Genomic DNA, 13,950 nt, shown 5'->3' with positions numbered 1-13,950 from the left:
TAGCTCGCCTTGCACCCTGAACATTGTGCAACAAAATGAGAGTGATCTTGTAAAGGATCTAGCTGTCAATGAAAGATTTCAAGACAATTCTCCATATCAGAATGAGCCATCCACTTGTACCGTTGCAAGACAAATCCATGACAGTGGAAAAACAGGGACAAGTTATCAAATCAGTGTCGACAATGAAAGGGAAAATGATAAGCAAATTATAGAAGAACTAACGCAGCTAGTAAAAAATATGGAGCTTAATCAAGAAAAATTTATAACTGATTATGTCAAGGATATGAGAACGTTGTACACTCAACTGGAAAAACATTATGAGGAGATGGAAATCATGAAAATTAAACACTCCGATCACGTAGCCACCGTAGTAGAAAAGTGTGCTAAGAATATGGAGGATACGAGGACTGACATGCAGAGTCAGCATGCTAAGGAAATGGAAACCATGAAAGCTAATCATGACAGGGAAATTAATTCTATGCAAAGCAAGTTATTAGCCCTACAGGAAAATATGACGATCATGGAATTTAATCGTTCAAATCACGTCACTGCCATGGAAACAAGTCATCAAGAAGAAATAAGTTCGATTCAGAATAGATTGTCAACTATGGATGAAGAAATGACCATCATGAGATTCGATTATAATAATCAGTTAGCTATCATACAAGCAAATCATGAGAAAGTGATAAACTCTATGCAACATTGCTTAATGACCATAAAAGCAGATAATGACAAAATAATAAAAAATATGGAAGCTGGTCAGATATGTTTTCAGAATAAGTTATTGACCATGGAGGAAAACCATGCCAAGGAAGTCAGTGCTATGAAGATTGAACACTCTAACCAAATGGAGGCCATAATAGTACATGTACAAAAATTTCAGCATCAACCAGAAGATGAAAGAAACAAGGAAACGTCGACAGATCATAAGCCTCCTTGTCTGCTGCAACAAGCGAGGAGGTCATTTGTTCCATTGGAAGGTGACCCAGATAAAAAAGAAATTGATAAGAATCAGATGCAGAATGAAGAAAGACATGTCATGCATATCCTACATACTTCATCTGAGTGTTTTGAAGAAGAATGTTTCACATCATCAGTGATACAGATTGCCACAAAATAATAAAAAATATGGAAGCTGGTCAGATATGTTTTCAGAATAAGTTATTGACCATGGAGGAAAACCATGCTAAGGAAGTCAATGCTATGAAGATTGAACACTCTAACCAAATGGAGGCCATAACAGTACATGTACAGAAATTTCAGCATCAACCAGAAGATGAAAGAAACAAGGAAACGTCGACAGATGATAAGCCTCCTTGTCTGCTGCAGCAAGCTCCATCTTATTATGAGGAGGTCATTTGTTCCATTGGAAGGTGGCTAATTGAAGGTGACCTGGATAAAACAGAAATTGACAAGAATCAGATGCAGAATGAAGAAAGATATGTCATGCATATCCTACATACTTCATCTGAGTGTTTTGAAGCAAAATGTTCCACATCATCAGTGATACAACTTGCCACAAGGAAAAAATGCAAGGGAAAGAGAATGAGAAAGCGATTTAATACATCAGATGGCCATGAGCTGCTTGATTTTCGAATAGGAAAAAGTCCTATTATATGTAGGATTGGACATGGCACATCCGAGAAACAACCAACAGATTTGCCTTAAAGCAGGCAAATGCTCAATATGCACTATATTGAATGCATCTGATGCCATGGGGCATCCTTTGTATTGTATTTCTAACCCTACACCTTGTCATTTCAACATTTCATCTCTGTTTTAGGTTTAGATTTATTTTTCATGTTATAGTTAATAAATGAAGAGCTTATATCTTTCCCGTGCTTAACGTTATATGATGATTTTTTGGATGGACGCTACTTATGTTAAATTGTGTGTTGCATGGATGCAGATTCTGGGTTCTCACATTCCTCCAGTGCAGCAACATGTCCCCAAGTAAAGCTAGATGGTCACCACTATGTGTCAACAACCCATAGCAGTACACCCCCTTTTTTCACAAAAGGGGTAGCGCCTGATCGATGTGTTCGTGCCATCCAGCTATCATCATCATCTTATAATGTAAAACCATTATGCATATGTATAATGTAAATAATTTCAACAGATTCGTGTCGTGTATGTAATTGCTTAGGTAAACCTTCTTTTCTAGTGATGATCTACATTTTGGGAGTTTTTTGTCTCACTGATTCATTCTCGGATGGTCGGCAGAGTTTTCCTTCAGCCTTACCCCAAAGCCGGAATGGATTTTGTCACTGGGATCTTAGGGGAGTCCTAGTGTTCTAGATCGAGTATATGTAAAAGTGATTTGGGAATAATCCTAACTATTTAGTTCGGTTATTTTATTACAAATTGCTTAGTTTGCTGGATTATAGTTGTGTCGCAGAATTGGATACTCTGTGAGGGTCCTTTTCAGATGGGTTTTCCCCCTTGTGATGTAAAAGATGTGAAAATCATGATGTAAAGTGCCTTGAGGGTTGGAAAAATAATCTATCCCCTCATAGGTTAATTAATTAAATTTTCTGGTCAAAATTAATTAAAATCCTAAGCCAGAAATTTAATTAATTCTAGGTCCTAGGTAACTTTAAATTCTTTGAAGGAAAAATTCGTCTGTCCTAAAAAATTAAATTTAAGAGGTCCAAGGACTAAGATAATTTAATTATTTTGCTAAATTTTAAGCTTTTGGTCCTTGGGTTTAAGTCAAAGTCGAAATTTTGAGGAAATTAATTCAAAAATTAAAATTTTGAATTAATTAAAATGCATTTAATTGAAAAATTCGAATTTCCTCAAGAATTTTAAATTTTGACAGATGAGATTAAAAGAAATTTTGATCCTCATCAACGGTCGAGATTGCTTTGACGAGGATCACTCGAACTAGCTGTTGGAGGATTTATCTTTAAATAGGAGGTCATTTGTCAGTCAGTTCCTCCAATCTTTTGATCGTGTGCTAAGCGAAAAGCTCTCTTGTAATATTTTTTATGAGCAATAAAGAAAGACTTTGGGGTTAATTTCTGCTAGTGTTACTTTTCGTGGAAATACTGTAAGATGTGTCATTTTCATGCATAGATTTCTTTTTAGCCATTGATGTAGCTTTCTGAAGAGTGATTTGAGTACAAGCATCTTGCTCAGTCACTGGGGTTTGAATAATAATTTAAGTTTTGAAGATAATAGCAGGTATCTCTATTTATCTGAATCTTATTATTGTTTTCTCGTTCTATGTTGATGGCTGAATCGAGTTTTGCAGGAAAGTCTTAATTTTTTAGATCATCGGGCGTTTGGGGAAGTTTTCAGTTGGACCAACCAACTCCCAATTCGTGTTTTCTCAAGAGCCTAGTGTAATTTGATCCCGGGCTTTTCATAAGATATTTTTTATGGGTGATGCATGAAGGGTTTTGAGCTTAGCACCTCCTTTAAAATTCAAAAAATTTAATTTTTTATGTGCATCGATAGATCTAGCTATTGAGAGCCTCAGATTATTAGATCTGGGAGCAGAGTTGGACTCACACTCCCTAGATCTGATAGATCTACCATTCATGTATATAGATCTATAATTATTTTTTGTTTTTTTTGACTTGGGTTTTTCTGGGTTTCTGCATATATCGTTTGGGTGTTTTATTCTTGTCTTGCAGCTACAGATTTGAAGGAGAAAAATGTGTAGAGTCCAAATCTAGGCCTTGAAGGGTGAGATTTGGATCTTTGGGGTTCATCAACATTATTTTTGCAGGGATTCTATCAAGATTTTGCAGTCCAGGTTTTCAATTTTTTTTTTTAATCTAGAGAATTTTTTTTGAAGGGTTTTCATTGATAAATCTGAAGCAAGTGGATTCAAAGTTTTAAATTATTAAGATTTCTGGGAATTTTTTAAAGAGGTTTTGGTGGATTTAAAGAGTTTCTGGGCCACCTTTTTTGCAGATTTTGATTTGCTGCCTGGTTTTAGGGTTTACTGTGCAAATTTCGAATTTTTTTACAGTCCTCACTGTCATATCTCTCTGCCTGCGTTTTCTCCATATCTCCTCTCTTCACGCAGTCCATTACCTGCTGTCCCTCCTTTTTTCCCTTCGATCTGCTGTCCACGCTTTCTGTTTGCAGCCTCCTCCTGCGATTTCCGTCACCTCTCCATTAGACTGTCCTGTCCGCACTTGCAGTCCCTTTTCCTTCCACGCAGTCCTCCAAACGTTGCTCGATAACCATCCTCACTCCCGCATCCATTTAAACCGCAAACCTTCGCTCCCATTCCTCCGTCCACCTATGTGCTGTCTTTCCACGTTCTCGCTTCCCCATTCCTGCTGCATCAAACCCTCGAGCCAGCGTTTCTCCCTTGCCCTTGCTACCTATTTCGAGTTGTCTCTCCACGCTGTCCATCGAGTAGCCGTCAGGCTCACCTGCAAACAACAAACAACAAAAACATTTCGACCTTTTTTATTATTATTTTGTATGGGTTTAGTTAGGTTAGTGTATTCACATTTTTTTTAAGTTTCGACTTAGGGTTAGATAGGTAGCGTTAATTTTTTATTTTATGAAGTTTGTTTTGTCTTAAAAAATTTAAAAATCAAAAGTTCGATTTTGGTTTCATTTTTTTTTATTTAGATTTTTTTATTTTTGTTTTATTTTGACTTTGATTTTTTTTTGTTAATTTAAATTTAAAAAATCATAAAAAAATTCTAAAAATTAAAATCTTTAAAAAATCATAAAAAACTTCTAAATCATAAACATTTAAAAAGCCTAATTTTTTTTAAAATTCTCAAAATTTAAAAATCATAAAAAAATTCTAAAAATTAAAAACTTTAAAAAATCATAAAAAATCTAATTTTGGTGACTAAAGAAATAAATTAAAGGACTTGCGCTTTCACATTAAAAATTTTAATGTGGCCTATGGCCCATTAAAATTTCGATTTATTGATCCTTTCGATTTACTTTGTCATTGAAAAAATTTTGATTTCTTCATTTGCCACATTTAATTAATTTCCTAAGGAACGATTGAATTGCTAACTTAAAATTTCTTGGTGTTTCTGGTGTTAAGAGCAAAATCTAAAATTTTCATGATTTTTCTATGTCAAGTGCGATAAACGTTTTAAATCATATTGACTGTTGGAGGAAGTTAAATGTTCTAGATCTGAATTCTTAACGATAATCATTTTAAATCTGGAATCTCTTGCATGATACAGTTTTGGGCATTTATATTGATCATACCTGATTGTCACTATTCGTCACATATTGGAAAATTGTTCTGGATAGCTTGTTTTATTTAGTCTATGGTTAATGCTCACATTAAAGGCACTGGTTTGTAGTCATTTTTATCTTGTGATTTTGTCTATCTATCTCAATTGACCGAGACTTATTCTAAATTCATCAAGTTGTCCATCATTAAAATCTCTTAGAGTCTGTGTTTCACAGGCTATCCTCATCCATTTACCTTAGGGACTACCCCCCTTGACTTGTCTAGGAGGGAGTCTAAACGGAGTGAGTAAGGATTAAGAGTGACAACCCTTACTCTGAGCGCTGTCGCGCTGTCTAGACACTTTGTGTGACAACACCTATAAACCAATGTAATATTTGGTAAGTGGAATATGAAATTTCATGAAATACTTATAGATCTGTAAAGTTTGAAATTGACAGGCGTTTTACTTATTTACAGATTTATTTTTACTTTTTAGGAGATTGGGCAAAAAATAATAAGTTGGTACAAAATTCAAATTGCAACTGAAAATTTCATTATAGTCAACCCTTTATGATGAACATTGTGGAAGATAGAGTCTGGGAAAAGTTGGGTGCATGTATGTATTAATATTTGCAGACACTCATTTTTGTTTTTCCCTTAAAAACTAAAATTGGTAGATATTTATTGTTGATTAATAATTAATTTTGTTTGTCTGAATGTTAAATTTTCATTCACGGATGTTTATTTTCATAGTTTATGATGTGTAACAGGAACTTCAATCTATCAGTGATTTTAAGAGGCAAATATGTGGTGGTAATGATGGGAATGTTGAACCATGGGATGAAGCTTATTACACCGGCATGATGAAAGCTTCTGCTTGTAATCTGGAATCTTCTGTATGTTCACGTTTTATTCTATGACTGTTTAAACTTTAAAGCTGTATTCATTTTTCTAGTTTAATGCAAATCTTTTGTGGGTTCAACATCCTTCTGTCAGAAGAACCATTTCAAATATACAAATTAACATGTGAATTTCACTTGAACCTTTTCTGTGCACCTGGAATAATTTGGTGATAATGTATTGTAGGGCTTTCTTTATCTCTATTATGATATTTTGAAAGTAAAAGTGATGATTTCGCTCTCTATATATGTATTTCAAGCATTATCTACTTATTTAGGGTATTATTTTTAGCAGTATATGACTGGCCTCCTGATTTGCAGGTAATTGCTTCTTATTTTCCCCTCTCGCAATGCCTAGAAGGACTTAATATGGTTGTGAGATCTTTGTTCGGTGCATCATTTGAAAATGTGCCTCTTGCTTCAGGAGAATCTTGGCATCCTGACGTGCAGAAATTGATTCTTCATCATCCAGTAGAGGTGTGAAACTTATATGATAATAAGAAATTTAAAAGTCATTCAACCTCTTATTACATTATGACTTTTTGAGTATTAGTGCACTGTCAAACAATCTGATGATAGAAGAATTTTGTGGAGGGAAGTTTGGGTTCCACAAGACTCATACCATGCGTGTTGTTGTTGCATGTTAAACTGAATGATCATGGGTATTGAAAAGTGTATTTGAAATTGAGTTCAGCAAACCTTTCATTGGTTCTCTTCTGTAGATGCATGCCATAAAAAGTTTACATAGCAAGTAACTCTAGACACAACTGAATAAAATCAGGGTGCCTGTAAGCTTAAATTGTGTTCGAAGTTGAACTATTACCAGCATGTCAACAGGGGAAGATAAAAACTTTTGCAGCATCTTTGATCACCATTGTAAGCCCAAGATCATAAGTCAAAAGCGATGTAAGAACCATGTGAGGCCCTTTATTAGGTATCTTAGACCTCTGTCTTTGTTACGGAGTCTATATTTTGTTGTCTTGGTCAGACCATGGCTGGTATCTTGAAGTTCCACTTTGGGTTACTCTTGCCTTGATTGGGATTGGAGGGCCTTAGGCGAACTCTCTTGTGGATCCATGCTTTTATGGGAGCTTGCATTTGTAGGGGTAATCACTAGTGTATGGGCCAGTGTAGCTTTCGTCAAGGAGCATCTATGTCATTCCACATGGTTAGAGTATATAGAGTTTGTACGTGACCTTGGTTAGTTAGTTAATAATGAAAAGGCGTGTCTTAGAGACATGCCTGTTCATGAAAAGGTACTTACCGGGCTATATATACAGGGCCCTCATTCTCATTTGTAATCATCTTGCATCAATTCTTTAATACAATATACAATTTACAATTACTGTCCTATGATGAAAGTCTTCGTCTTCGAAGTATTTTAAACATTTCCACTGCGTATACGACTTTTGGTCGTTACATTGATATCAAAGCCATGTCTGATCCGACCTTTGGCCATGAAACTTCATCAACATTGTTGCCGTCAAGATTTAAGCGTTTCACTACATAGTGGGAGGTTCTTCATTCTGCCAGTTCACTAATAGGCCCTTGGCCATTATTTAAAAAAAACAATATATATATATAGATATATATATATATATATATATATATATATCAAAAGAAATATATATTAAATTTTTTTTTATATTTAAAAATAAAATATTTTTTTATTTATTTACAAGTCATTCAACCTCTTATTACATTATGACTTTTTGAGTATTAGTGCACCGTCAAACACTCTGATGATAGAAGAATTTTGTGAAGGGAAGTTTGGGTTCCACAAGACTAATGCCATGCGTGTTGTTGTTGCATGTTAAATTGAATGATCATGGGTATTGAAAAGTGTATTTGAAATTGAGTTCAGCAAACCTTTCATTGGTTGTCTTCTGTAGATGCATGCCATAAAATTTTTACGTAGCAAGCAACTCTAGACACAACTGAATAAAATCTGGGTGCCTCTAAAGCTTAAATTGTGTTTGAAGTTGAACTATTACCAGCATGTCAACAGGGGTAGATAAAAACTTTTGCAGCATCTTTGATCACCATTGTAAGCCCAAGATCATAAGTCAAAAGCGATGTAAGAACCATGTGAGGCCCTTTATTAGGTATCCTAGACCTCTGTCTTTGTTATGGAGTCTATATTTTGTTGTCTTGGTCAGACCATGGCTGGTATCTTGAAGTTCTTCTTTGGGTTACTCTTGCCCTGATTGGGATTGGAGGGCCTTAGGTGAACTCTCTTGTGGATTCCATGCTTTTATGGGAGCTTGCATTTGTAGGGGTAATCACTAGTGTATGGGCCAGTGTAGCTTTCGTCAAGGAGCATCTATGTCATCCCACATGGTTAGAGGCTACAGAGTTTGTACGTGACCTTGGTTAGTTAGTTAATAATGAAAAGGCGTGTCTTAGAGACATGCCTGTTCATGAAAGGGTACTTATCTGGATATATATACAGGACCCTCATTCTCATTTGTAATCATCTTGCATAATTCTTTAATACAATATACAATTTACAATTACTGTCCTATGATGGAAGTCTTTGTCTTCGAAGTATTTTAAACATTTCCACTGCGTATACGACTTTTGGTCGTTACATTGATATCAAAGCCATGTCTGATCCGACCTTTGGCCATCAACTTCATCAACATTGTTGCCGTCAAGATTTAAGCGTTTCACTACGTAGTGGGAGGTTCTCCATTCTGCCAGTTCACTAATAGGCCCTTGGCCATTATTTAAAAATATATATATATTCAAATGAAAAATATATTAATTTTTTATTATTATTAAAAATAAAATATTTATTTATTTATTTGAAAAATAAAAAAAATTAATAAATAAAACCAAAACCAAACAAACCAACAAAGTGAGCTGTCCAGACCACACTCGCTGGAGCCAAGCCACCAAAGAGAAGCCACGGTCGTGTTGATTTGGGGTAGCATCAAATGTGCTCTAGCCACGAAAATTGGTGGAGAGGCTAAAGCACATGAGATCTCCAATACCCAGAAATGGTTTGGGCAGATTCTAAACAGTTTGGGAGATATTAAAATAATTAATATTTTTAATGGAGTTCCTAAGTCTCCAATACCCAGAAATGGTTTGGGAAGATTCTAAACAGTTTGGGAGATATTAAAATAATTAATATTTTTAATGGACTTCCTAAGTCTAAACTTAGGGAAAATAAAATATTAATGTGAATTAATATAAAACTGTGTTAGAATGGTCCAAAAGTCATGGATCAAGCCAGAGTTAATCTTAGCCGTTGATTAGGGACTTAATTTCGATCGTTGATTTGTCAACGAGAAAAGTATAAGAGGAGGCTTGAGGGTCACTTGGAGAACACACCGAGTTGATCAAGATTTCGATTTTCTGGGGCAGGGTTTGTTGAGGAAGTCGAAGGATTGATTAGAGATTGTAGTTGAGCGGTAGTGAATACAAAAGCAGAGAGGCAGAGATAGTACCAGGAGGATCAACGCAGAAGTCGAGAGATAGGGATGCAGAGCCAGCCAAAGGTTCATGTAGAGCCAGCCAGGGGTCACGCAGAAGCAACCAGGAGTTGCGTAGTGCCTTAGAGAGCCAGTGTGGATGACCCAGAGGCTCTAAGGGCTGACGCAGGACGAGCCAAGGTGACGCTGGGCAGACGTTGGGCCAGAAAGGGCTGACGCAGTCCCTAGAGGCTGGCGATGGGGTTTTCGTGGGGCAGATTGGAGATGGGAGTTGTCGGAGTGTTGATCCGGGGTTTCAGCCGGAATATCTGCTTCCGAGTAGAGAGGTACTACTGCCGAGATTATTCTCTGTTGGGTGAACCGGTTTTGGCACCTAGATTATATTCAGAAACTGCATAATAATAAAACCCTCAGGTAGCTGCACCAGTTTTCCCGCATTAGGTTTTTCCGGGGACATTGGTCCAAAAACAATGTGTCACTTGTGTGCTTGTTTTGTTTCCTTCAATTGATGATCTGTAATATGTTGAGCATGTACTTGTATTTATTTTCAGCATTTACATGGTAAATAACTTGTTAATTAATTAGAACAAGTAGGCAGAAATAAATCAGAGAAGTACATGAAGGGTTTCTAATAGTTAGACTTAGAAATTCCAACATGGTATTGAAGCGTGGTTACAGATCACAGGAGAACTGATGACATTAGCTGAGCAGAGCAGTAGCAACAGAAAACAACTGTCCCAAGTGACAGAAGCTGTTCCTAGCAGTTCCTAGCAGAGAAGCAACAAGGAAGGGGTGATGCAGTGCCTACATAATCAAGTTTGAGCCGGGAAGAGAATCAGCGCAGTGGCAGAGGGGAGCAGACTTAACCTATGCAGTGCCCGACCATCTTTCTCAGTCAGGAAGGATTGACGCCCATGGGCAGGAGGTGCGGATTTTGCTGGTACCGGGATTGCGCAGAGCCTAGAAGCTCTAACCTTCAGTTTGTTGGGGCTTAGGAGGCTGTGGGTAAGTTGCAAAGTGAAGCTAGTGGGGTACTGTACTCAGAATAATACCTAACAGGGCAAGACCAAGGAGGAGGGAGTTGCTACCGAGGATTTCTAGCCAAGAAATCCGGATTAGTGGTGCAGCTGCACTAACGATCGGAGTGGGGGCATCTCGACATTGGCAGAAGGGTTTCTAGGAGGGAAATCGAGGCTCAGAGGGAGTCACACCAAGAACTTCCAGTGGGGAAGTAGAGGAGCATCAAGATGGCAGTGAACGGGTAAGAGACCAGGATAGATTGGATGGAGCCTCAAACTTCTTAGTCCTGAAGGCTAGAATCTTATTTGTTTTAGACAAGAACTCTCAAGCAATTCACCTTGAGGACAATAGTGGTCCCAGTTGACCCGGTCGATAATGGTAAGTACGAGGATGCAATGGCGAGGGCCAAGAGCATCATCCTTGACGGGGTTAAGGACCATGTAGTACCACATATTGTCGAGAAGAATACGGCAATGAGATGTGGGAGGCCCTAACAAAGTTGTATCAGCATACTTCCATGCAGAGGAAGATGCTACTAGAAAATCAGCTGCGGTCATACCAGATGCAGAAGGGAGAACAGATAGATACCTTCCTCGGTCGATTGAAGGAGATCTTGGATCAACTGACTTCCATAGGGGCCACACCGGATCAAGAATTGATGGTGAGAACAACCCTGGACGCAGTCTGTGAAGACTGGGAGGTGTTTGTCCAGAGCATACTGGGTAGGGCGACCCTTCTAGATTGGGAGGAAATGTGGGCGACTCTTCGCCAAGAAGAGATCAGAAAGCTAAGCAAGGCGGGAAGCAGCGGTAAGGGGATCAGAATCAAGAAGGAGGAAGAGGAGGATGCTGCCCTAACATCTGAGGGAAAGTAGGAGAAACAGAAGAAGAAGGACTTCTCTAAGGTCAAATGCTTCAACTGTGGGGAGCTGGGTCACTATGTGAGCTAGTGTCTGAGGAAGAAGAGCAAGGGAGAGGCTTCCGAGACCAAGAATGCGCCAGCAAGGGCGATGACTGTGCCATGAGTGCTCACACGCCACTTGAGTAGAAGTGGGGAGACATCGAGCTGTAGTCAGACGGACTACAGGTGATGAGGGGCAGGATCCTTGAGGTACCCAACCTCTTGGATTATACCTAGCTACGGGAGCCCCGAAGAGGAGTAGCAGTGCTGGTGGATGTCAGTAGAGACGGATGAGGATGGAGCGACAGAGGGAGCTACAGTGCAGGATTCCCGGGACAACACGAGGCTAGCAGGCTGCAATAGTGTGAGAGGCACGGGAGTGTTGCACCAGTGCAGGATGGCACAAAGAGGCGTGCAACGGTGCGAGATGCATGGATTTGTTGTAGCAACATAGAGGTCAGAGAGGGAGCACTTGTCAGCGACAGATGGAGTTTTCAGATTCGTGGGTGTCTCTACCCTGACAGAGATGTCAGAGTTGGGAGATCATTTACTTACTTCTCAGTAACTGAGTTGTGGTGCAGCAGTTAGCAGTGGCAGTGCTGTGGGCAGCACGATGTAGCGTGATGAGAGGGGTTGGAGTGTAGATGTAGTAGTGGTAGTGGCAGGGCCATGGGCAGCAACACGGATGCAGAGGGAGTTGCTGTATAGATGTAGCAGTGGCAGTGGCAGGGCCATGGGTAGCAGTACATGATGCAATAGTGCAGAGGATTTTGGGCAGCAGGCCTAGCATCAATAGAGGGACCGATGCCAAATGATCAGGGTGATGTTCAGTGAGGAGTATTACTAGAGCACAATCCTCGCTAAGAGGGAGTGTTGATTTGGGGTAGCATCGGATATGCTCTAGCCACGAAAATTGGTGGAGAGGCTAAAGCACATGAGATCTCCAATACCCAGAAATGGTTTGGGCAGATTCTCAACAGTTTGGGAAATATTAAAATAATTAATATTTTTAATGGAGTCCCTAAGTCTAAACCTAGGGAAAATAAAATATTAATGTGAATTAATATACAACTGTGTTAGAAGGGTCCAAAAGTCATGGATCAAGCCAGAGTTAATCTTAGCTGTTGATTAGGGAATTAATCTCGGCCGTTGATTTGTTAATGAGAAAAGTATAAGAGGAGGCTTGAGGGTCAATTGGAGAACACATCGAGTTGATCAAGATTTCGATTTTCTGGGGTAGGGTTTGCTGAGGAAGTCGAAAGTGTGGTCAGAGATTGCAACTGAGGGGCAGTGAATACAGAAGCAGTGAGGCGGAGATAGTACCAAGAGGATCAACGCAGAAGCCGGGAGAGAGGGACGCAGAGCCAGCGAGGGCTCATGTAGAGGCAGCCAGGAGCTGCGCAATGCCTCATAGAGCCATGTGGGTGACGCAGAGGCTCTAAGGGCTGATGCAGTGCCCCAATGGCTGACGCAGGGCGAGCCAGGGTGACGCTTGGCAGATGTTGGGCCAGAAAGGGTTGACACAGTCCCTAGAGGCTGACGCTGGGGTTTTCGTGGGGCAGATTAGAGCTGGGAGATGTCGGAGTGTTGATCTGGGGTTTCAGCCGGAATATCTGCTTCCGAGTAGAGAGGTACTACTGCTGAGATTATTCTCTGTTGGGTGAGCCGGTTTTGGCACCCAGATTTTATTTTGAAACTGCATAATAATAAAACCCTTAGATAGCTGCACCGGTTTTCTGGCATTGGGTTTTTTGGTGACACTGGTCCAAAAACAACAGTGTCACTTGTGTGCTGTTGATTTGGGATAGCATCGGATGTGCTCTAGCCACGGAATTTGGTGGAGAGGTTGGAGCACATGAGATCTCCAATACCTAGAAAGGGTTTGGGCAAATTCTAAATAGTTCAGGAGATATTAAAATAATTATTATTTTTAATGGGGTCCCTAAGTCTAAACTTAGGGAAAATAAAATATTAATGTGGCTTAATATGAAACTGTGTCAGAATGGTCCAAAAGACATGGATCAAGCCAGATCTAATCTTAGTCGTTGATTAGGGACTTAATATCGGTCGTTGATTTGTCAACGAGAAAAGTATAAGAGGAGGCTTAAGGGTCACTTGGAGAACACATCAAAGTGATCAGTCATTCTATTCTTTAGAGTGGGGTTTTCTAAGAGAGATAGAATTAGTGATCGGGAGATGCAACTGAGGGGCAATTGAATACAGAGATACAAAGAGGCAGAGATAGTGCTGGGAGAGCAGCGCAGTAGCCAGGGAGAGTGACGCAGAGCCAGCCAGGGCTCACGCAGAGGCAGCCGGAGCTGTGTAGAGCCTCAGAGAGGCCAGCGTTGTTGACGCAGAGGGCCAGAGGGCTGACGTAGGGCCTCCTAAGGCTGACGCAGACCCATCCGGGGTGATGCAGGGCCAGCGTTGGGCAGAGAGTGGCTGACGCAGTCCAAAGAGCGGTTGACGCTGGGGTTTCTGGGGAAGGTTTATGCTGAGTAGTTGCTGGAAGGTTTATCCG

The 13,950-nt window shown here is 39.6% G+C and overlaps 1 protein-coding gene across 1 annotated transcript in view; it reads left to right on the top strand.

The window, feature by feature from the left end:
* The window catches only part of LOC149244909 (Zincin-like metalloproteases family protein), a 515,093-nt gene that overhangs the window by 263,853 nt on the left and 237,290 nt on the right, over positions 1–13,950 (top strand). The window contains exons 11-12 of the mRNA XM_089457599.1: positions 5,941–6,066; positions 6,391–6,546. Coding sequence (XP_089313725.1) covers positions 5,941–6,066; positions 6,391–6,546 — 282 coding nt within the window. The remainder of the gene's footprint in view (positions 1–5,940; positions 6,067–6,390; positions 6,547–13,950) is intronic.

The sequence above is a fragment of the Pinus tabuliformis genome, chromosome 7 (genome assembly GCF_031772625.1).
Source record: "Pinus tabuliformis cultivar Carrire ecotype Pingquan chromosome 7, CPIR1, whole genome shotgun sequence".
Taxonomy (NCBI): Eukaryota; Viridiplantae; Streptophyta; class Pinopsida; order Pinales; family Pinaceae; genus Pinus; species Pinus tabuliformis.
This window is presented reverse-complemented; position numbering and strand designations above follow the sequence as displayed.